We start from the raw sequence: 25,251 nt of genomic DNA, 5'->3' as shown, positions 1-25,251 counted from the left end.
AAAACACATATCAACCCAAACAATACCGTAAACCCAGTCTGCAAACAGGTGTGTTGACTAGCCCTGCTGTAGATAGCCACGACTTGCTGTGTTCCCACTACCTCCTCTGTAGATTTTCCTGGGCCACTTCTCCATGGCTCTTGCACAGTCTTTACCCTTGCCTCAAGTCCTCAGCCTGTATATCCCTGCAGCATTGCTCTATCCAGGGTGCTTGGTGTTCTCTACCTGCAAGGGAGCCAGTCTTCCCCTCTCATGCTCCAGGGAGTCACTCAGGCTGCTCTATACTGCAGCTCTTCTGATATGGGCCTGCCCGGCCTCGACTGTTTGCTCCTATAAACCCTTTTGTGACTGGCTGTCTCCTACACTGCCTCCTTAGGGTTTTGTTGACCCCTGAGAGCACTGTGTGGTGCAGGCACTCTATCACAGTGACCTACAGATGTTAAAATTGGTGATCTAGCTTATGTCTGATTAATTGATGGTTTCCTTTATCAGAAAACAGATGTTGTGAACATATATGCCCATTCTGAATATTTGTGGAAATTGAAAAAACTCTCTCTTCCCACAAGGTGGTTCCATAGATTGAGGTACAGTGGTAGAGAAGTCAGTACACATAATTGTGTTGTGCGTAGAGACGTTCACTCTTTAAGGTGACTGACATGGCATGTTCAGCTGCGTACATCTTTTAGTTTGTCTTTAAACAATACCCAAGATTTGTGGGGTTCAGACTTAAAAAACTGTCTGGTGTATTGTGGTAAAATTCTGGGTCCTGATTTGAATGTTTCTCTGAGCTTTTTTAACTATGAGGAAGATCGCTGCTGCTGTAGTCAGTCTTCCAGAATTTGATTTAGCAAATCCAGTAAAGACCCGCTAAATCAGACTCAGAGGGAGTGCCACTGTCAGCGCCAGTACTTCTGCTCCTCATGAGGACCAAAGAAGGCCAATGGGAGCATTTGCTCCCTTCAGTCTCCCGCTATGGACATTGTGCAGAAACTTGAATTAAGGTACCACAACTACAGCTACATAATTAACATAGCTGGAGTTGCTATCTTAAATCAACCTTCCCACTGTAGTGTAGACCTGATCTTAGTGTAATAATGCTGCAGTCTTCAACCAGTAGGGCCTGCTTAAAAATAATAGGATATCTACCATTAACTTAAATGATACGGGATTGCAGCTTATATCTGTGATCACCCCCAAAGAACCTAGATATTACAATTGATTATAGTTCGTACTGTTGATATCAAGTGTCAAAACTTTTACCTCATAGAAAAATTCCCTTTCTATGGCCTCAAAATCAAAGATCCCAAACCTGCAAACGTTTATGTTCACATGTAACTTGAAATATGAATGTAATCCCCATTCACTGTAATGTTTAAAGTGAGAAATGTATAAAATGTTTGCAGGACTAGGCCCGAGTTACCAAATTTTGCATTGTGTGTTCATAGGGAGGGATGAGGGTGGAGATGCAAAACAAAATAGGTAACCTGAAAACCAATTCTAAACTTGGAAATAAAATACAGCAAAAATGAAATGAATAGAACTATAGAAAGAATTTAACTGTGGGGAAAAAATTACTGATAACCATCTTACCTTAATGAGTTAAAGTAAGTAATTTCAGATATTTAAAAGTTAGAACTAGATTCTGATTAAAGCTCCAGGATCTGCATATCTAATTGATCAATATTTTTGGTTGGAATATCAATTTGAAATTAAACTCAAAATTTTCATATTTAAATCTGAATGTTCTGAATTGTCCGCTTTGTTTCAAAATAGACTTCTCTCATACACAGTAGAACTAAAACCATTTATTATTTTAACTAATGAGATTTTTTTTAACAAAACCCTTTATTGCATATCTAGATTTATATTGAAACTTTACTGAAAAGTATTCCATTTTTAGTAGCATTAAGAGGATATAAAGACTTATGGGTGAAATCCTGCTTTCTTTACTTTATAGTCTGTCCCCATTTTTAAATCTGTGGGATTGCTTGTATGAGCCAGGTAAGCAGGATTTGGCCCAAATCTGCACAAATCAGAACATTATGTAAAACTGCAATCTAGGTAATCTTTCAGTCCTCTGAAGGGGAAGATACTGTAGATTGTAGGGTTGCTTTTAGAATTGAAAATCTCATACAATTGTAACTGGGTTTTTTTTCCTGGGGAAAAATAATTGCATTTAAATATTTTAGGTATTTGGAGAAAATATTTAGGAATTGCTCTCTCAAACACAAACCCTGGTCGTTTCTTTGTCATCTCATGTTGTAGCATATTTGCAGTCGCCAAAATGTGTTTCTAGTTTCAGATCATCCACAAAAACCATGCAGGTATTGCAGAAGGACCAAGCTATATCCTTAGGCCACATGCTAGAGTTTAAGCAAGCCAATGAGAACCGATCTGAAATATTAGAACTTGGTTTCTTTTCAGTGTTGAATGAAAGGAAGTGAGACCGGCTGAGTGGGAAATAGTGTTGTGTGCTGTCCATCAGATTAATTTTGTGTAAATTGCATTACATGTTTGAAAATGTGATTGTAGTCTTAAAGCTTGTTATATTTTGAATTACTTCTCCTTATAACCTAAACTCCTTCATTCAGGCCATAGTGTTGGGTTTGAATAGATGGAGTAGACACTGAATTAGGTATTGAAGTCCTGAGTTTTAAAGTTGGCTCTGCAGTACTGGATTGTGACATAGAGCAAGTCTCTTCATTTTTTTCCTCTATTTTCCTATCTGTAAAATGAAAATAATACATAGTTACCTATTCATGTGGATGTGTGTGGTGCAGAACTTGGAATCTAGAAAGAATTATGTAAATTCTATTCCTTTAAAATCTTTTAGCTCATTTGCAGAATAGAGAAGTTTGTGCTCTATAGGAAGAGGAAGAATTAGAGGAATGGGTTGTGAATCTAGAGGAGGAAACAGAACTCTCCTAAAACAAAGTGATTTCTGAAATGTCAAAGCTGTCTGTGTACTGCATTGTGGCACTAGTACAACTTTAATGTTTGTGTACATGATGACTGTCTTAAATGTTTCATTTTGGACAATCTGGTAAACTGTAGAACAATGAAATGTTAACTTGGTCACAGTACCTTTTGCCTAAAACAATTGTTAGTGACTAAAGTAAATATTCATTCCATGGGCAAACAGATCATTAATCTAGCAGACCAAAGCTCTAGCAAAAATCCTGATGTTGAAATTTCATCAGCTTTCTGCGATCAGTTTTGCTGAACTTTATATAGAACTTCAGACCTAGTAGATGAAGATACTTCGTTAAGTATTCTTTCCTAAATGTTCTGTTCAATTAAAGTGTGCGCGCGCGCACAGTCACTATAAAGTTTCTGGGAAAGAGTTCAGCTTCTAATACAGTCTTGTCAAATGTATTGGTACATTTTGAGATCCTAATAGATGCTCAGCTGTTGAAAATACAGCAACAGTGTGCACATACAGATTAACAAGACCTGTACCACACTGTGCTGAGGTATTAGCCGTCTGCTCTTATGGAATTGTGATAGCTGAAAACCAGCTGCTATCATATGTCTACATATAAACCTCTTCACGACATCCGGGGAGCATATTCAAATAGTTTTCCCATTTTTGGCCTTGGTCATTGTTTGTCTAATGCTATTTTCTCTCACTGCTCAAGGGCACAGTATCTTAGATTAGTTTTCACATGCAACAATGGTACAAAATGGAAAAAGAATTTAGTTATGTATTGGCCTTTTATTTTTTTTACATACATACATACTTTTTATGCTTGTCACCAAAAGGGAGAATTTACAACCAATACTGTTCTTATTCTTGAGCTCATGGAGCATATCGTGCAGAATTAATTTTTAAAAATTGGCTTTTTACAGGTAAAATAGTATTTAATTTATTCTCAGACCTCATCTCTCTCTTCTCCATAGTGTTTCTGCTTATTAACAGGACTACACTAAGGCTACGTCTACACTGGCCCCTTTTCCTAAAGGGGCAAGCTAATTTTAAACTTCGTAATAGGGAAATCCGCGGGGGATTTAAATATCCCCCGCGGGATTTAAATAAAGATGTCCGCCGCTTTTTTCCGGCTTGTAGAAAAGCCGGAAAAGAGCGTCTAGACTGGCCCGATCCTCTGGAATAAAGCCCTATTCCGGAGGATCTCTTATTCCTACTTCAAAGGAATAAGAGATTCTCCGGAATAAGGCTTTATTCCAGAGGATCGGGCCAGTCTAGACGCTCTTTTCCGGCTTTTCTACAAGCCGGAAAAAAGCGGCGGACATCTTTATTTAAATCCCGCGGGGGATATTTAAATCCCCCGCGGATTTCCCTATTACGAAGTTTAAAATTAGCATGCCCCTTTAGGAAAAGGGGCCAGTGTAGACGTAGCCTTTGATTTTAACACTCTCCCTGGCTTACTTACACTGTTACTCTCTTTATGTGCACTATTGCTGCTAGTTGCATAAGCAGTTCCTTCAGGAATTACAGCTTGCTTTTTACTGCAGGGACATAGAGCGGGACTGTTGTAATGAATTACATCTACTGACAAGATCAGTTCTTACTAGCTAGTGATCCGAGTATTCAGATTCTTTGTTTCCTTCAGAACTTGTATGCTTTATTTCTCAATTATTGAAATTCAAAGACTTTTTCCTCATTAAGAATAGCAGTGGATTTTATATAGAGATTATACTTATTAATTATAAATTGTTAAATGGAGTGCATAAAGAGATGAATGGAAATGTGAATCAAAGTAACAAGTTTCAACAGGTTTATTTGCCTCCCCAAACCAATTTCTTGGGGTGAGTCACTCAATGGTGTTGGTGACAACAGTTCATTTTTCTGTGACTTGAAAACCTAGAATAGCAGGATAAGAGGGTGTAACAAGAGGAATACATTTGAGATTTTAAAACAAATGAAGATGCTTGAGGAGGAAGGGAGTGAGCCAGTAAAGATGCTGGAGCATAACCAGGTACATAGTTCTGGGCATATGCTTATTACTTTCTAGCCTCTTCAGGAGCATCTTTTCTACTTACTCCCTCTCTTCAGCTACATTTTTAAAAAACTGTTCCTGGCATTTGATGGAAAGGACTTTCTCAAACTCAGTAACATCTAGTAGGTAGACCATATAAGGTCAATCCCAGGACAGAAAATATCTAATATGCCATCACAATTCACAAATGGGAATTCAGAATTTGGTATCTTAATGGTTAGCAGATTTTTTTTGAGGCAATATAGAAATTAAGCCATTATACTATTCAAATCTAAAATTGGCCTCAACTGCATGACAATGTTCAAAGTATAGCATTAAAACTTGCAGTAGTTAGCACATTCTAAAACTGCAAGACGCTCCCAATGTCTACAGCAGGGCGGGTAGAAGGAACTGTAGCCTTTGTATTTAAAAGAAAATATTTGATCATGTTGAAAATTCTCTTTCCCATCTTTGGATAGTTGAAGACTAACTTGAGTTATTTCATTTGTGCCAAATACGATATTGTGTAAGCAAAGAATTTTTACAGAGGGGAAATTCAAAGCCAGAAGCAAGTATTGGAAACCACAGTAGTTTGTGTTTTTTGGAATGTGGAAAAGTTTTGAAATATATATTCAATTGCTTCTACAACACATTCAGCTTCTAGTAGATCATGTTCTGTCCAAACTGTCTCAAGGTGTTCTAAGAAGTGATTTAATGGAAATATAAAATTTCTTTGAAGTGCTAAAATAATTCAGACTTGTATAAGCACTAATAAATAACCCTGTTTGGCAAAAATTTACAGATTTCTGAAAAACAAAAATGAAAACATTTTATAACACATTTGTAAAAATATTTCAAATTATTACAAGCACTTCCTATAGCTTTTGTCAACAATACACTTGGCAGTTACTCGATAAGCTCCCAAAAAGTTAATAAGATGGCACTTAAATCATTACTGAATAACTAAAATCTTTGTTTTGAATCCGTAGTTGGTGACAAGGTTCCTGCTGATATAAGAATTACTTCTATCAAATCTACAACTCTAAGGGTAGACCAATCAATTCTGACAGGTAAGCTTTTTTCATATTTTGAGTTATGTACATACATGTTTGGAAGTGGTTTTGATTAACTGTTTGAAAAGTCCACTAGAAGCCAGATCCAAGTATCTTAAGTAATGTGGTTTGCTTGATAACTGTGTTACAATGGCTAATGAGTCTGTTGAACAATATGATCTTGCAATCGCGTATTGCAACAATGTACATATCTTACTAACGACTTGCCTATATAGGCTCGGCTTTCTTGATGGTGATTGAAAGATTAATGCGCTTTCTTGATGGTGTGTTGAAGTTTTATTGAGCTTGTTGGTGGATACATTTATGTACAATGAAACTGCATACTAGGATTGGGGCTACTGATTGGTGGCCAATTTATCTCTATATAAAAATCTTTTCCTGCATGGTGACAGTGTGATCACACCCTGTCACTCTGTATCATGCCTCCTCCCTTGAGCAGAGTCCCCAGAAGGGGAAACGGTGGCCATGGCTCGTGGTTTTCCCCCCAACCACTCGTCAGGGGGGCACCCAGGACTCCCCATTGACCCCAAGTCCCCTTCAGGAGGGCCAGAGATTGGCAGCAGCAGCTCCTCGCTGTGTTCTAGGGCCTCGGCATTCCAGGACCCAGCAGAGAACCACTGTCTCCACCTGCCAATGGCCAACATCTCGGGCTGCCACCTCCTGAGACTCCAGTCTCGTTTCCCTCCCACATGCTCACAAAAATTAGAGCACCGGACTCAGTGTTTTCTCCCCTCCCTCCAGGAGGCTGGTGCTTTAATCTTTCTGGGCAGATTGAAGCTAGAGCACCAGGCAGATGGCAGCCTGAGAACCTGGCCCAAAGTTGGCAGAGGCGATGGTTCCTCAGTGGGCCTCAGAGTGCAGCGAGGAGCTGCTGCTGCCACCTCTGGTGGCCAGAGGGGGGCCAGCCCGGCACTGGCCATTCCCTTCCCTTTTCCAGTGGTGGGGGTATGAAAGGCTGGAGCTGGCCCTCCCCAGGAGTTAGGGGCTGAGAGGCCTGGCCTTGCCTGCCCCCAAAGATGGGTCATTGACGAATGTAGCAAGCAGGGGGCACAGCCTGCTAAGTCTGTTTTTAAAAAAATGAAATACAGGTTGACACTCTTTAATCTGGATTTCCCAAGTCTAGCAAAACACCTCAAATGAATTCATACAGGAAAATAAGAAAAACAAAAAAAATCTATCATCCATGAACATTTCTCACCAAAAAAGTGATCACTCTGTAACTGACTTGTCATCAAAGGAAACCTGTAGAGCACTTTAAAAACATAGGCCTGGGGTCTTAAATTCATAACTTTGCAGAAGATTAAAACTGATGGCCTGAACAGAGGTCCTGGATTTATGACTATTACAACAATTTGTAATAGAGATGTGATGGGTAAGCATCACCCTTAGCAAACAATGCTTATAAGAAGGGCTCACTGAGCGGCAGCGAGCCCTGCTCGCCAACCGCACGGTTCTGCCCTCTACACATGTGCAGATTGTTCTGCATATGTGCAGATCGCTCCACGCCAGCTCTTCCGGGGTGTAATCGGCTCGCCTATTTGTCGAGCCCTGCTTATAAGTTCTGGTTAACTGGTAGGGACTGGAGCAGCACACTGCACTTCAGCCTAGCCAGAGCAGCCCCTTTCCACAGTGGGTCCAGGCACACCACAATCAAGAGCTCCTCCAGCCAGTCTGGAATAGCACCTTCCTACAGCTGGGAGGGCCATTTCAGCTTCCCTCTGGCCTATTCCCCCTTTAATTGGTTAATCTGTCAAACATTATGTTTAACTAGTCAACCAATTAAATGGGATTTTATATCCCTAATCTGTAACCCACTAACACCCTTTTCCCCCCGCCCCCTTTACTCTGGAGGAATGCTAATGAGTCACCACCATGAATGGTCCATTTAAATCTGTTAACTATTTACACTAAATAGTCTGTTCAAATTTTCTGTTTGATACTGTGAGGAAAGGGTTTCTCAGACTTGGAAAAAAAAACTCTGGAAGCTCAAAAGCTTTTGTCTATGTGCAATAGAAGTTAGTTCAATAAAAGATACTCTCTCACCTACTCTCTCACCTATCTTGTCTCAGTAGCAATTGCTTGCCATTTGTGCAATCAGGCATTTTCTGTGTATTACCAAGTATAAGTGACAATTTTTTAAAAAGTTAGGGAAGGTACATTAAATGAAGTACATTATGCAGTATGCGACACTGTGGTACTCTGAAAATACCAAGTCTGCCATCAGTTCTCCCCCCCCCCCTTTTTTTTTCTTTTGTAAACAACTTCAGGGGTTGTCTTGTTTCATGGTTTAATGAAATTTGTTTTATTTAACTTACGAAAGCAAACAAAAAATCAGAAAAATTTGGTCAACTTCTAGTTTTGGACTTGCAACACTCTGGTCATCTGAAAAAGAGGGCTGTGCCCATGAAAGCTCATGATACCATGTACATGTGGTGTTAGTCTTTAAAGTGCTACCAGGCTATTTTTACCTTTTTTCAGGGTTTGTAAATTATCATAGCAGCCAGACTAAGAGCGCGCACGCACACACACACAGACAGACAGAGCTTGGAAGAGCTGTAAGCTACATAAACGGCTTTAAAACTTCCAAAATAAAACAGTCCATACAGTAGCATGTTTTATTTTGCAAACGTGCTGAACAGATAAACCTTACATAATAGATTACAGGCAGTCCCCGGGTTGCGTACAAGATAGGGACTGTAGGTTTGTTCTTAAGTTGAATCTGTATGTAAGTTGGAACTGGCGTCCAGATTCAGCCCCTGCTGAAACTGACCGCCGGTTCTGACTTACATACAGATTCAACTTAAGAACCCCAAGCTCCCCAAGTCAGCTGCTGCTGAAACTGATCAGTGGCTGATTCCAGGAAGCCTGGGGCAGAGCAACTCTGCCTGGGGCTTCCTGTAGTCAGTGCTGGTCAGTTTCAGCAGTGGCTGACTTGGGGACGCCTGGGGCAGAGCAGCTGGGGTGCTGCTGGTTTGCTCCAGTAGCACTGCTCCTCGCTCCTTGGCGCTACTGGACCAACCCAGCAGCACCCCAGCTGCTCTGCCCCAGGCGCCCTGATTCAGCCACTGCTGAAACTGACCAGCAGCGGCTGAATCAGGACCTGGGGCAGAGCAGCTGGGGTGCTGCCGGGTTGGTCCAGTAGTGCCCAGAGCAGCGCTGCAGGACCAATCGGCAGCGCCCCGGCTGCTCTGCCCCAGGGTCCACAACAAAAGCCTGGTCTGCTGGGGGGGGGGGGAGCACACTAGCTGCGCCCCCCCTCCCCCAGCAGACCAGGGACATGGGGAGCAGAGCCGCAGCGGCAGCGGGGTGCCGCACCGGCTGCAGCTTCAGTCCCGGTGCCTGTGGTCTGCTGGGGACCGTCCCCAGCAGACCACAGGCACCGGGAGCGAAGCCGCAGCCGCGGTGGGGTCCCGCGCTTCTGAGGCTTTGCTCTGGCAAAACCTCAGAGACGAGGGACCCCGCCGCGGCTGCGGCTTCGCTCCCGGTGCCCCTGGTCTGCTGGGGACGGTCCCCAGCAGACCACAGGCACCGGGACTGAAGCCGCAGCAGCGGCGGGTTCCCGCGCTTCTGAGGCTTTGCTCTGGCAAAGCCTCAGAAGCCCGGGAACCCGCCGCTGCTGCGGCTTCAGTCCCGGTGCCCCTGGTCTGCTGGAGACGGTCTCCAGCAGACCAGGGGCACCGGGAGCAGCTTACGAACGGGGCTTTCTCGCCCCGGAGCTCGCAGGCAGCAATCCGCCACCTTGACCTCCGGGGCGAGAGAGCCCCGTACGTAAGTGCGGATCCGACATAAGTCGGATCCGCGTAAGTCGGGGACTGCCTGTATAATCTGCTATTACTGTGAGCCTGGTATCCAGATATTACACACTCTACTTCCTGAGGCTTGTGAAAAGCTAGATTTCACATCTTAACATAACTGGTAACTCATTAAATGCAGTAGCAACCTGTGCCTTTTAAAAGTAATAAGTGAATCCAGGAAAAAAGGAGGCTGGGGCATTTGTTTCCAATAGATGTCTAGACATCTGGCCACCTTGCTCCACTTGTACAACATAGTGTATTCATGTAAAAATCATTGGACAGTGAATGATTAGACAAATTTAATAACAGGCTTGCAGGCTGAGAGTTGACAGCTTCGTGGGTGTGGGGGAGGGAAAGGGCTACCTGCTCTCTTTTGCCACATAGCTGATGATTCCTAGCCCATGTGGCCTGATAGCCAACAACTCAGCATGGTCAGAAGAGGCTGGGCTGGAGAAGCGAGTCTGTAGCTGCCTCCTCTTCTCCCCTCTCCCATTGCCCCCAGCCCAGTCTGGCCCTATTGAATCAGTTAACTAATTAAATGGGATTTTACATCCCTAATAATGAGTATCATCGGGCAGCCTGGTAGTTTAATTGGTAATGCCTGAAAAGAGGGAGAAGACTACAGCCAGGAATATAGCTGTAACCAATTCACTGTTGCCGTTTTCCTCTTCATTTACCCTTTCCACTTATATCTAACATTTTATTTGATTGGTCTTTTTCAAATTTGAAGGCAACTAATATATCTTGTGTAATTATTCATACAAAAATTTGAAAATATTAGCTTTAAAGTCAGTCTGAAATATGGAGTAACAGTAATTCTCCTTAATTATCCTATTCCACCCAAGAAAAATATAGAAATAAAACCAGAACTTTACTAACATTTTGCTTTTTAAAAAAATAGAGCCTAGCTTAAACTCTAACTGTTAAGAGGTACTTATTCTGAAAGAAATTTAGTTAGTAGATCTTTGACTCATTTTTGCAGTGTCCAAATTCATAGTGTGTATACTTTAAGAATGAAACCAACGAATATATTTCTAAAGAGACCAAGTTTTACTCTTTTCATCAGTAGAGGATTTATCATAGAAATAAGATGTTAAATGTAACTAGAAACCTGTTGTCTTGAGAGACTGTTCAGTACTTTAGTTTACTATCTAGAATTTCTGGGCACAAGATCACAATGTACTTTCCAAAGGTAGTAATGAATGGACTTGTATTTCTTGTTCTAGTTGGTGTCTTAGAGCTTTTCTTTGAAATAGTATGTAGGTAAGAATACGGTCAGACTAAACTTAGGGTTAAGAGAATGAACCTTAATCTTAAAGGGTCCAGTAAGGACTCTTACCTCCTAAATAGTTCCAGTGGAATTAATTTCTTAATATTCTCAGATTCTACCAAAAAAAAATCTTGTGTTGTGTAAACCCACTTCAGACATGGGGTCTGAATATTTTAAAGTCTTAAAAATGGGTGCTCTGCTGAAAGAAAACCTTGAACTCACTTAAATATAATATTTCTTCATTTCTAAAACAAAGTTTCAAAAAATCAAAAGGAAAATATAACCAGCTCTACCTTTTGAATTGTCAGACAGATTGAAATAAATATTTATCTTTGCTACTTAAATGTGTGTGTATTATTTGGGGCTTGCTGCAGCATATCTGGAGATAGCTGAAAATTGAACCAGAAGCATAACTTCCAAATAAGAAGTAAATATGCCATTGCAATGTTTAAGCTGAGAGAAAAGTGAAAAATGCAAACTGTTTTAGTACCACAAGCTGATCTAAGAATTTTCAAAAAATGTAAAACAATAAATTATATGATTCAGCAAGAATTTAGAATAGGAACTAGGATAAGTGGAACCCAAAGATTCCTTGCTTATAGCCTGCATAACATGGGGAGAATTATTATTATAATTCTGAGTAAGATCCCCAGGTTTGTCCACACATAGCATAAGAAAAATACATAATATTCAATGTTTGCTGTTAAGCAAGCTGAAGTCATTAGAGCTTCCAGCTGATGAGGAAATATCTGTGAATCTCTCTTTATAAAGCATACTGAAATCTGTGCCTCTTAACATTTGGTCACTGATGATTAATACTAAGGTAATCCAATAATGTACCATAAACTGACACCTGAAATTTACATTTTAAATCTCCTTGTTTTTCTTCCATATAACTTTAATGTAATATATGTTGGACCTCCCTCCAGTCCTAAACAAGGGAGTTTGATGAACCAGGGGAGATCAGGACTCCCTAGAGTGTCCTCACTGACTCCCCTCCTGGCCACAGGCCCTGCTCCTGGCCTTGTTGGCTGCTGGCTTTACAGCGCACAGCTCAAGGGCTCTCTGGTCCAACCACATGAGGTTCAACCTGTAATATAAGAAAACATGTAAGATAAGAAAAATCATTCAGTCCACTTGACTTATCAAAACTTAAAAGCAAGAGAGCATAAGAATCTTGAGATGTTTGAGCTTGTATCTTAATTATTTCAGTGATTAGGTTATTTTATTCTCAAACCTTTTGATCAACTCTTCTCCTCTTACTGTATTTTAATGTGGGACAATCACAGTAAAAATCTGTTACTTGCTTACAGAACAGGAGCCTTTCCATTGTTAACTTCTACTACCATGTTCATCTAACATATTCCTATTTCACTGGTTTAATTTCAATTTTTAATTTTTCCAACTAAAGGAGTGAATTTAATGCAGTCTGCTATCAATTGTCAAGTTATCAATGAGTATTGTAGTTGCATGTCAGTAACACAGCAATAAGGTCTAATTCCATGAACACAAGAACAGCCATATTGAGTCAGATCAAAGGTCCACCTAGTCCAATATTTTGTCTTCGGACGGTGGCCAATGCCAGGTGCCCCAAAGAGAATGAACAGAAAAAGTAATCTCCCTGTCTCCCATTCCCAGCTTTTCAATGAGGCCATTCTGGCTAATAGCCATTGATGGACCCCATGAATTTATCTAGCTCTTTTTTAAAACCTGTTAGTCTTAGCCTTCACAACATCCTCTAGCAAGAGTTCCACAGGCTGATTATGCATTGTATGAGGAAATAATGTCTTGTTTGTTTTAAATCTGCTGCCTATTAACTTCATTTGGTGACCCCCAGTTCTTGTTTTATGGGAAGGAGTAAATAACTCTTCTTTATTTACTTGCTCCACACTGGTCATGATTTTATAGACCTTTATCATATTCCCCCACCCCCACCCCTTAGTTGTGTCTCTTCCAATCTGAAACAATAACATGGTCACTAATCACTTTAAAGAGAATAGAGACAGCAGAAGTGAATTCAATTCCATTATATAGGAAATGCTTTATAGCAAACAGTTTGCATTTGTTGACTGCCTTTCGGGAGGCAAAAGACCTCTTGTATTTGTATAGAACACCTTTGTTCATGGTGTTAGCTTAGTTGTGCTATTAAGCCATTTCTGGGGCGCCAGATGTTAATGTCAGCTGTAGATCCCATTTTACATTACTATCACTTGCATGTCTGATCATAAAACCGGTGGTATAGTCTTCCAGTTCTAGTATACACCAAATACCTGTTTTCTAGGAAATCAACTTCAGCTTTTATGTGAATAGTAATGCTTCCCTTTGAAATCTAAGGCTTTCTTTAAAAGGACTTCTGATCCATCTTAAAAGAAACAGGAAGTATTGCTATGGAAACAGTTAAAACTTTATTGAAATGCTACTAGGGGCTGCGCCCTCTGCTTGCTGCACTCATCAACCCCCCGTCGCAGGGGATAGGCAACCCCAGCTCTCACCCTGGGAAGGCCTGGCTGTGCCTGTGTTGACCCCTCTCCCCCCACCCACTGTGCAGATCCCGCCACCAGCACAAAGGAACAGCTATTTTTAAAATACTGGCAGCTACATGCCACATAGTGACTATCGGAGCTTCAGACAGTGCACACACATACATGCACAGCGTTTCTTTCCCCCTCTCCCGTACAGGCAGGTCAGAGCAGCTGTTTTTTAAAAAACCAGCAGTTGCCAGAGCTTCAGCCAGCTGCTGAGGCAACTGAGGGAACCGGGGTGTACCCCAGTCCCAACCTCTCCTTTCCCCCCACATTGGTCTTGCCGCAGCCCCACCCACCCCCGCATAGATCCTGGTGCCCCAATCAGCTATTTTTAAAACAGCAGCTGCCCTCCACATGGCGGCTACTAGAACTTCAGCTAGCTGCCGTGCAGCAGCTCAGGGGGCAAGGGTGTTCTTCACTTCTGACCCTCTCTCCCTTCCCATGGGCCGCTTGTTCACTCACCAAGTGATCCTGCCCCCCTCTTCTCGTCCTTTTTCCACAACCCCAGTGGCAGCTTACCTTCAAGGTGCAAGGAAGGTGAGTGCTGCTGTTGAGGAGTCAGAGCCATATTTAGATCTCTCGAGTCATTATGGGGTTAGCAGCAGGAAGGTGAGAGGGAGGAGGCTGGGTGGCTGAGGTACACAGTGACATGATGACATCACTCAGTCATCACGCAGGAAAAACTTTTTAATAGGTATAATAAGATAGGTGTATGCAAATTGCTAAGACATAAGAAAAATATATATTAAGAAGTGTAAGTTTATACTGTGTTTCCTATTAGATCTGTTTACAAGTAAAGTTAAAATTATACATACAAGCTCCCATTAACAGTATAACCTTTATTTAGGTGAATCTGTCTCTGTTATTAAGCATACTGATCCTGTGCCTGATCCTCGTGCTGTGAACCAAGATAAGAAGAACATGCTTTTTTCTGTAAGTAACGTTTAAGTTATGAGTTAATAATATACAGAAATATGGAATTTCTATATTGAACATTTGTGGTGCTTTTAAAGTCTTAGAATTCAAGAATTATCCAGGTTAAATCTTCTATGTACAGTAAACTTCCGATAATCCAGCACCTTTAGGACCCAGGGGGTGCCAGATTATCAGCTATGCCGGACTATCAGAAGGGGGAACTATGAGGGGTCTGGAGTGGGGTGGGAGGGGATGCCACCTCAGACCCCTCATAGCCCCCCCTTACGATAGCCTGGCTCTGCCCCAGGCGTCCCTGATTCAGCCGGTGCTGGTCAGTTTCAGCAGCAGCTGAATCGGGGATTCCTGCAATAGAGCAGCTGGGGTGCTGCCGGGTTGGTCCCGCAGCCCCGAGGAGCAGAGCTACGGGACCAACCGGGCAGCACTCCAGTTGCTCTGCCCCAGGCATCCCCAAGAGCAGCTGGGGTGCTGCCGGGTTGGTCCTGCAGCCCCGAGGGGCAGCGCTACGAGACCAACCCGGCAGCACCCCAGCTGCTCTGCTCCCGGCTTCCCCGATTGTGCTGCTGGTCAGTTTCAGCAGCAGCTGAATGGGGGAAGCCTGTCCGGCTGCCCCAGGACTTCCAGGTTCCTGATGGTGCCAGACCATCAGAAGTCCCAGAGCATTGGCTGCCGGACTAATGGAGTTTTACTGTATTTAAAAGAGTCTGTCCGTGAGACTCTTTGGTCAAGTAATCCTCCTAAAGAGCTAGAACCACCAAATTTGGTATGCAGATTCTTCTTATCATAACTTACAGCAAGGTCAGGGTTTGGTTATGTCAGAACAATGGGATGTGCCTGGAATTCAATTGTTTCTAATCAAATGAAAAGGGAGGAGTCTGCCAACAGCCAGGCTCATGCTGCCCAATGATCATGGGAGGCGGCTACACCGGGAACAGGGTATGTTAACTGGCGGAGGTTGGAAGTTAAGGTTAACCGCTGGAGTAACAGCCCATGCCTGTGGTGGGCCAGGGCACCCCAACAGGCAGAAGCTGTTTTGGTCAGGCTGGAGCAGCTCCTAGCTGCAGTGGAGGGAAAGGGGGACACTACTGCCCAGGGACAGATGGAGTACCCACTTGCTGCTCCCTTTTAATAGTTAAACAATGTGTAGCCAGTTAAATGGGATTTTACATCCCTCTCGTGAACAGAGTGGCTGGCTGGGACGGGGCACTAGCTATTGCCAGCCACCATACTCTATGACCCCCACCACTCCGACCTGCCACAGAGAGGTACTGTACCCCGTGCCTCACTGATCAGAAAAATAGCTATTATAGATACAAATGTATAATCTGGATATAGAAGTAGATTTTGATTCACAAGTGTTAAATAGTATTAAAATGATAACGTGGTTATTTATGGGTGGCAACATTTTGGTCTTGTCTGTTTAAGGTTTTAAGACTTACTGATGCTTGATATGTTTTGTAACATGTCAGACTTTATATTGAGTTAACATTACTTTTTTATGGTGTTAGGGTAATATGGATTTTAAATATTTATGTTCCTTAAGAAAACTCATGCCCCTTTTAAGGATTAATGTATACCCCCTTACTGACCTAACAAAGAGTGGCTGTCAAAATAGAATCCAAAATAACTTATCAAGAACTGATAACAGTGAAATATGTGAACCACATGAGCATAGCATCTTAAATTAGACAAAATCAGAGAACAAACTTTCAAATGGGACTTAATGTCTTAGCAGGAAATGGTATCTGTGAATCTGGTTTGTAACAGACCTACTTCATTGTTGACACAGAAGAACTTAACAAAGCTTTCCCCCCCCCCTTTTTTTAATTCCATTTTAGGGTACTAATATTGCTGCTGGTAAAGCTATGGGAGTGGTTGTAGCAACAGGCGTGAACACTGAAATTGGCAAAATTCGTGATGAGATGGTGGCTACTGAACAAGAGAGAACACCACTCCAACAGAAACTGGATGAGTTTGGAGAGCAGTTATCCAAAGTCATCTCACTCATTTGCATTGCTGTTTGGATAATCAACATAGGTCACTTCAACGATCCAGTTCATGGTGGTTCATGGATTCGAGGCGCTATCTACTACTTTAAAATTGCTGTTGCTCTCGCTGTTGCTGCTATCCCGGAGGGTCTGCCTGCAGTTATTACCACATGCTTGGCCCTAGGAACCCGCAGAATGGCCAAGAAGAATGCTATTGTTAGAAGTCTGCCATCCGTTGAAACATTGGGTTGCACATCTGTTATTTGTTCTGATAAGACTGGTACTCTCACAACCAACCAGATGTCAGTTTGCAGGGTATGGTGAATTGATTTAGTCCACATTTCCTCCCCACCCTACAGGCTCTCTTATTAAATATTGTCTAAATTCTTTTCTTATATGAAACAGTGTGATTAGCTTTGCTCTTATGCTGTCAGAATCTTGCTTTATTTGCTATATTGCTATTCCACTTTTAGTTTAGCTTTCACAGCCCATTATGTTTAAGATTTTAATCTTTTCTTTATTTTGTTATGGCCAAAGATAGCTGTACTTTCACTTGATGGTAACATTTTTCACCTGTGTCTCAACTGTTATGTGCCACACAGTTTTCCAGGCCATATTCATTAGGACAATCTCTCCACAGATCCAGAAGTGTAGAATGGGTTGTATTTCAGAAGGAAAATGAATAGACATGTTGTTTTATGAAGGCGGGCAGTTGGAGATTGTATAGTGTGAGAGAGAGTGTTAAATATTGTCTTTGATGTATGCTGTTTGTTTTTTTTTTAATTTACTTCATGCTGAGCATCATTGCTTCCAACCCTGTCCTGACTCTCAAAATGTACACTCTAGTAGATAATCAAAGAAAATGAAGAGGAAAGGGGCAAGATCAGTGTGTGACCAAGCACAGTAACTTTGGTGTCCTATTAAAATTGTCCTTCATCCCCATTGTAGTTTTAACCCCCAATTCTGTAATTCATCAGCTCTTTCTCACTGAAGCTGTGTGCACTACTAGCAAAAATGGGATCCATAATTCACCACCATTGCAGCTCTAAAGTTGGAAGTTGTAGAATAATAAATGGGGCACAGGTGGGCACAGGAGTCTTCATTACCATATAGCATCAGATCCTATGGAAGGCTATCCTCCATCTATTTTATCCCACCTTCCTTAACTTTAAACTTGAATATTTCAAATCACTGCAGTATTGCAGGTATACCATATTATGAAAGTCATTTGGTAGACTAGAGTTCAAGTAATCCTTCACAGATTCAATTACCATTGTCACTTTTGATGCTAGACATAGCAGAGTAAAGCAACTGACCGGTTTTGTTCTTCAAAAAATAGTTTGATGTTGATTTAAAATAGTATATCATAGCTTTGGACTGTTGTGCTGCATGCTCAATTTCCAATCTTTTGTACAGCCCTATTAGAATTCTGAACAGGAATTTACTGGAAACAGTGTTTTCCAATTGGATACATTTCTGATCCTTAACTACCCTTTAAGAAGAGAAGTGATTATCTGATGTCAAGCCACTATGCTGGCTGTGTTACATGACCTCAAATACTATTCAAAGTTACAGTACAAGACGAGAATTTTAAATGTACAAATGTGCTATTAAGGATTTGGGGAACCTCTTCCCTTCCTGCCCCCCCAAAAAAGTCCAGAAACTCTTAAACATTGTTCTGTTGATTTATTCACTTGATTAATGGCAATTTTTTCCTTTTTTTAACCAGATTGTGTTCTACACAGTTAAGTATTGTAGTATTATACCTTAAAGACAAAACAGCTACTCATTAGTATTCTGGAGGTGGTTACTTGCAGTAGAATTGCATAACTGCCCTAGCCTTCAGGGGGATCATTTTATCACTCAGATGCCAAATATCTTTCTATAAAGATTTTTTTGATGCAATATTAGTCCTTTTTTATATTTAGAAAGCAAAGTGGTTTGGATCCTGTGCACGATGATTCGTTCATGTTTTCAGAAGAGTAAAAATCATTAAATTTTCCAACTGAAACTTGTCTACAAGTATGGCAAACAAGCTGTACAGCTACATCTGGCTTCATTTAAGGAGATACTGTGCTTAGCTTTTTCAAGAAGCCTTTCCCATGGTAATTCCATGTGAAATTTATAGCATGCTGTTTCTGAATTTGTAGCCTATATGTGTTTGTAGGAATGTAAAGGTTAATGTGACAACAATTTAGGACTTTTTCCAGACTGATGCCATTTCAAATTTGTTTACCCTTGATGTGCATCTTTGACTAGAATGCAATGGAAGTATTTATATTCTCTGAAGTGATTTTTCAATTCACCTACCTTCATTGCTTTCTGAATTTTAAGCGTTTTGTATAATTTTCAACCATCATGAAGAACATTTATTGACTATCTTATTAAGACTTCAATTTTTTCTACAAATGAGGTTAGAGGCTTAACTAAAATGCAGTATAGAGTAGATATAGTGAAAGCAAGGCATTACTGAAACATGACTAATTTATTTAGAGTAAAAACAGTAAAGCCAGTCAGTGTCATGTTTCTATCATATGCAGCAGAAAAACTTAGTGGGAAAGTTGTCTGGTTCATATAATGCTGACAGTTATGCAATATATTATACAGGTTGAATCACCATAATCTAGCAACATCCCTGATCCAGTATTGATGGTGATTCTGTGGGAGCGCACACAGGGACAAACCAGGGGGCAGGAGCCAAGACTTAGGGGGCTGGACAAGAGTGGAGCCCCAGGCCAGCATTGACTTTCCCTAGTTCAGGATTGATCAAGTCCCGAGGGTGTCAGACCAGTGAGGTTCAACCTGTATAACCAATTAGGCACATTTTCCCACAATGCCATATTATTACTTGTTTCTCTATCATGAGGAGTCTTGTCAGCTGGGTAGCTTATAAAAAATCGTGTTATTTTGGAATATCAAACTTTAGGCATTCCATTTTTGACCCCTTGTCTGATGTTGTTATACCTGTGGCTTCTCTGCAGTGGTAACAAAAACAAAAGAGAATTAAAAGGGGCAGAAAACTGAGCTGGTGGTGTCTGCTTCCCTCAAATAATAGTTTATTCTCCTCTGTGAAACATACACTGGAATGTAATTACTAGCGGTTCTTGAGTTACCTAAATGCCCTGGAAACCACTTCCTATAGTAAAAAGGGTCACTTCCTTTGAGTCAGACTTTACCTAAATTCTCTTGGTCTCTGATATCTAGAAGCAAATCTTACTGCTCTAAAGTACTTTGATTTTTTTTTTTTTTTTTGTCTGTCTTGATATGGTCTGTACAGATAAATCCACCCTGGTCTTCAGACTGGTTATGGGTTTGGTTTTGCCTAGGGACTACTGTGCTTTTAATGCTCACAGAATATTTATTTCTAGTTTAATGTAAAACCTAGGAACATGCCTCCGGAAAGATCTTTTGTTAAAATTAGAAAGTTTACCTGTGCACATGACTAGGTCAGACAGTTCAGTTTTGCGAGTCACTTTTAGACGTTTGGATCAACTTGCTCCACTATTTCGAACAGCTGAAAGGCTAACAACTCTGACTTACATAACAAAGTAGTGTTACATGCACACATGGTTAAATATTTACAGCAAATAAAAATTGTGGTTTAGGATGAATTTTAGAATAGATAGCTATCCTTTCTGTGCCTATCTCTTAGTTTTTCTGTTAACTGATTGCTCCTTCTTAAATTTTGTCTTGTGTGTGTATACGTTACAAATTCAAACTGATTTTAATCCATTAAGCTTTAGTGTTTGGTTATATTAAAACATTTTTTTCTTACAGATATTTATTCTGGATAGAATAGAAGGAGATAGCTGTTCTCTGAATGAATTTACTGTAACAGGGTCAACATATGCCCCAATGGGAGAAGTGTAAGTATTCACTTCATGTTAAATGTCTGCCAGTTTATCCACTGGTTGTACATGTACAGACTGATGGGCTACTCAGTGTATTCCAGTATTTAATAACATTTGTTACTGTAACAAAATTTCTCAACTATTGTGTATATAAATTTGTTTGCAGATAATTTGTTTTAGCCTAGAATGTAATTTCCTGAAAAGAAGTTAAATTCTCATGAAGCACCTTTAAAAAGAGCATTTTTGAAATTGTTCATTTGATAACTAATCTTCCAAAAATGTTTAATTAGGGCTGTAAAAAGGCTTTTTAGATTTAGGTTTTTTTGAACAGTTTTAGTTTAATTACCTTACAGTGATGTTACATGAGACCTATGAACCCATTCCTTTATGGAAGTTCTAGCTTTAAACTGGTGACTATATCTTAAATTCTTGTAACATTTCAAACATTATTAGCCCATATAAAGACAGTTGAGGAATTCACTGACTTCTTTTGATTTTTTTTTTTAAATCTAAATTTGCAAGTGTTTGGGTTGCACTCTGTTCTGGAATTCACCTTTTTCAAGCCAAATTTGAATAGATGCTGAAGACCTATCCTTTGAACTCTGTAGATGTATGTTTCAGGCTTGGTCCCTTCCTTTGTGTCTACAAGAGCTTTGTTTTATCTTGCGTTGTGCATGACAAATCAGTATTTTTCAACAACTGATCCATGGACTGGTTCTTGTCCCTGAGATCTCCCTGATAGTTTAGGAAGGAAACAAGCTGATCCCTGGTATAAAAAAATGTTTAAACAGTGCTCTATACGACTAACTTTTGAAAAGGTTGATAGCTTGTCTCCAGTGGAAATGTTAATAATCGTAAGATTACACAAGTGGGATGGAACATTTTTTTATATATATTTAGAATTCTGAGAATCTTTGGGTCATGCCCCAGAGAGAAAATATCTTTCATCAGAGAAAATTTGAGCAAAAGAGCTCTGATAAGAATCTCCTCCTTGGAGGGGAAAGTGTATGCTTTTTTGGATATATTTATGGAGATTTCATTATGCAACAAGAGGAAATACACACTTCATTAACATGCTAAACATCTCTTTAAAGTGTTTAAGGTTTGGCATACATTGCTCCAAAAAAGTCAGTACAGGCAGTCCCCGACTTACGCGGATCCGACTTACGTCGGATCCGCACTTACGAGCGGAGCTTTCTCGCCCCGGAAGTCGGGGCAAGAAAGCCCCGTTCGTAAGCTGCTCCGGTGCCCCTGGTCTGCTGGAGACCGTCTCCAGCAGACCAGGGGCACCGGGCGGGTTCCCGCGCTTCTGAGGCTTTGCCAGAGCAAAGCCTCAGAAGCGCGGGAACCGCTGCTGCTGCCCCTTGAGACCCGGTGCCTGTGGTCTGCTGGGGACGGTCCCCAGCAGACCACAGGCACCCGGACTGAAGCCGCAGCCGCGGAGGGGTCCCGCGCCTCTGAGGCTTTGCCAGAGCAAAGCCTCAGAGGCGCTGGGAACCGCCGCTGCTGCCGCTTTGACTGAAGCGGCAGCAGCGGCGGTTCCCCGCGCCTGCGGCTTCAGTCCGGGTGCCTGTGGTCTGCTGGGGACCGTCCCCAGCAGACCACAGGCACCCAGACTGAAGCTGCAGCCACGGCGGGGTCCCTCGCCTCTGAGGCTTTGCCAGAGCAAAGCCTCAGAGGCGCGGCACCCTGCTGCCACTGCGGCTCTGCTCCCCGTGTCCCTGGTCTGCTGGGGGAGGGGGGGCGCAGCTAGTGTGCCCCCCCACCCCCCCAGCAGACCAGGCTTTTGTTTTGGACTCTGGGGCAGAGCAGCTGGGGCGCTGCCGATTGGTCCTGCAGCGCCCGTGGGCACTACTGGACCAACCCGGCAGCACCCCATCTGCTCTGCCCCAGGTCCTGATTCAGCCGCTGCTGGTCAGTTTCAGCAGCGGCTGAATCAGGACGTCTGGGGCAGAGCAGATGGGGTGCTGCTGGGTTGGTCCAGTAGCACCCCAGCTGCTCTGCCCCAGGCGTCCCCAAGTCAGCTTCTGCTGAAACTGACCAGCGCTGACTACAGGAAGCCCCAGGCAGAGTTGCTCTGCCCCGGGCTTCCTGGAATCAGCTGCTGATCAGTTTCAGCAGCAGCTGACTTGGGGACGCCTGGGGTTCTTAAGTTGATTCTGTATGTAAGTCAGAACTGGCGGTCAGTTTCAGCAGTGTCTGAATCTGGACGCCAGTTCCGACTTACATACAGATTCAACTTAAGAACAAACCTACAGTCCCTATCTTGTACGTAACCCGGGGACTGCCTGTAGGTGATTAGCAATGTCAGTAGTGAGAACACTCACAACAGTGAATAGTTTGCTAATATTTGAGTTCTTAATTTTGTAAATGTTGTGGGGGGTTTTATTTATTTAAAAGTTAATTGCAAATTGGACCTCAAATTTCCATGTCAAGAAACAGGTTATTCTTATGAGCCATCCAAAAGACTGTGGCTTCTTTCTTTCTTATATAAGAAATATCATGTGCATTTCTATTCTTATTTACCCTGTATCAGTCGATCAGTATGAAGTGTTAGCATAAATTGATGACTAATTGTAAGACCTGACATTAAACAAAAATATAGTTGTCATTCTATATTGTGACAGTTTGCTGGTTAAGCCAAAACTCTGCCACTACAGCCTGGTTAAAAAGGGTAATGGAAGCCAGCTGACCAAACCCATGCTTGAGGGGCTAATGGGAAGCAGCTCTGAACCTCATTAGCCAGAAAGCTAGATAAGGCAGCCAGAGGGGAAGTGGAGGGGGAGGAGCAAGAGTGTGGCTGAGTGTGCTCCCCAGGCAGAAGGAGAGGCTGGCTGAGTTTGCTGTGAACAAAGCTCTGTAAATAGAAAGTGGTGGGAAAGTTCATGGACAATAAAAGGCATGGGTGATTGCACCAGAAAGTCTCTTCATCTGGGGATGAAGAAGGGGCCTCAGGGCAAAGAGCTTTGATGAGGACCTTGCCACAATATTTTGTTTATATAGAATCTGTGAGAAAGATCAAGTAGGCTTATCTGCTTGTGCATTTCATATTTCTTACAGTATGTCACCATGCCATAAAAATTTATATAGTTGAATCTTCAGACCCTTAAAGCAAATTGATCTTCATCTTTGGGATGGATTTTTTCATTCAGTCCACTGTGGATTTTTTGTTTGTTTGTATGGAAGATGTGGTTTATAACAACTTGGATTAATAACTGACTTTAAAAATATTTTTAATCCAAGGTAAAGCAAATAATATGAAAATAACAATCTTTCCTATATAGTCCCTTTTTAAAGGGGGGTTAAAAAAAATTCTGTTAGGGGGATGGAAAGTGGCACATATGAATGTTAATGTACACATAAACACAAATGACCCAAGTTTTAGTAAGTAACAAATGAGTCTTGGTATTTCATGGTGTTTCTCTAACACAGAAAACAAGTTAGTGCGGTCTGAAAGCTTCATTTTCTGATGAAACTTTTGTGTACACTTCACCCTGCACCTATGTATATGGTCTATGTATATCATCACCATCCTTGAGGGAGGGCTTATGCTAAAAACTGTCACTTTGACTCTGAATTTGAAATTTTGCTCTAAAAATCTAAGAGCCTAAAGTCAAAAGTGAGAAATGTAAAGTGCTTTATGCTCTGGAAGATGGATACCATCGCTGAGCCTTAAACACAGGAAGAGTAAGGCAAGAAAAAATGGTAGTTAAATTACGTGGTTCCAGAGACTATTCAAACAGTTCTTCAAGGAGTGTCCCTGTGGGTGCTCCACCGTAGGTGTCTTGGGTGCCACTGCATGCCTAGTTGGAGATTTTTGGTAGCCGTGCTCTCCGATATGCTGTGCACGTGAAGCAGACTGCACACATGGTGCCTCTACCAGGCATGTGCAGCAACTGTCCCTTCAGTTCCTTCTCTGCTGGTGTCAGTCAGAACCGCTCTGCTCTCCAACTTACTCTTTCCCTTGTTAGCTTAGGATAGTTAGTTACCTGTTTATTCTCCAGTTAAATAGTTTCAAGTTTATTGTTAATGATAGTTGTAGTTTTAAAAAAACAAAACATTTTATTGGTTCTTTGATTACTTAGGGTTAGTTCTTTCTAGTAACCCTTACAATTTTTTACCTGGGATGCCAGGTTTCCCAAGTTTTAAATGGTGACTATCCAGTAGGCTTTCAATTCCTGTCTCCGGGCACTGTTAGTGTCTGGTGCCTAGGTCAGACACGCTACAGCGTATTGCAAACAGTTAACAGCCCACACACGGAAGGCCAGGGAACTACAATTGAATTTAATCTCCTTTGAAAATGCTGTAAGACCAGCAATCTACACCACCGCAGCAGCCCTCACCAGTGGCCATGTCAGAGAAGGCAGCCGTGTTGTCTGCCACATCTTCTCGGGACTCTTCCTTAGACCCTCTTAGGAAGAGATCTCACATGGTGGGAAGAGGTGACTCCCCATCAAAAAAGTGGGGGACAGCACCTAAAATAACCCCTGCACCAACCCATTTAGGGGTTCAGGACAGGGAGGTACTGGGACCATAGTTGGAACATGGCTCCCAAGGGTCTAAGGACCTAGCAATGCCATCAGACTGGACACCAAGTAAGTCCAAGTCAAAATAGGCACTGACTGCACCAACATTTACTGACTCAACACCCAGGAAGGCCAAGTCAAAGACGCACCGCGGACAGGCACCATCGGCACCGAAGCACACATCTTCTGTACCAATGCCTCCCATAGTACCGAAAATACAAAAGTATGCCTCACTTTTAGCACCACAGATTGCCATGGTACCACTGTCCTCTGCACCGCCGGTGCCACCTACATGAGTTGGGCTGTTGATAACACTTCAAAGGTGAAAGTGCCGCGTGGAGCCTGGGGTCACTT

The 25,251-nt window shown here is 41.9% G+C and overlaps 1 protein-coding gene across 3 annotated transcripts in view; it reads left to right on the top strand.

Annotated features, from left to right (window-relative positions):
• The window catches only part of ATP2A2 (ATPase sarcoplasmic/endoplasmic reticulum Ca2+ transporting 2), a 103,592-nt gene that overhangs the window by 49,899 nt on the left and 28,442 nt on the right, over positions 1–25,251 (top strand). For all 3 annotated transcript variants that reach the window (XM_075898597.1, XM_075898596.1, XM_075898595.1), the window contains exons 6-9: positions 5,927–6,007; positions 14,447–14,532; positions 16,371–16,835; positions 20,298–20,386. In XM_075898597.1, coding sequence (XP_075754712.1) covers positions 5,927–6,007; positions 14,447–14,532; positions 16,371–16,835; positions 20,298–20,386 — 721 coding nt within the window. The remainder of the gene's footprint in view (positions 1–5,926; positions 6,008–14,446; positions 14,533–16,370; positions 16,836–20,297; positions 20,387–25,251) is intronic.

Source organism: Pelodiscus sinensis, chromosome 15, assembly GCF_049634645.1.
Source record: "Pelodiscus sinensis isolate JC-2024 chromosome 15, ASM4963464v1, whole genome shotgun sequence".
NCBI lineage: Eukaryota > Metazoa > Chordata > Testudines > Trionychidae > Pelodiscus > Pelodiscus sinensis.
This window is presented reverse-complemented; position numbering and strand designations above follow the sequence as displayed.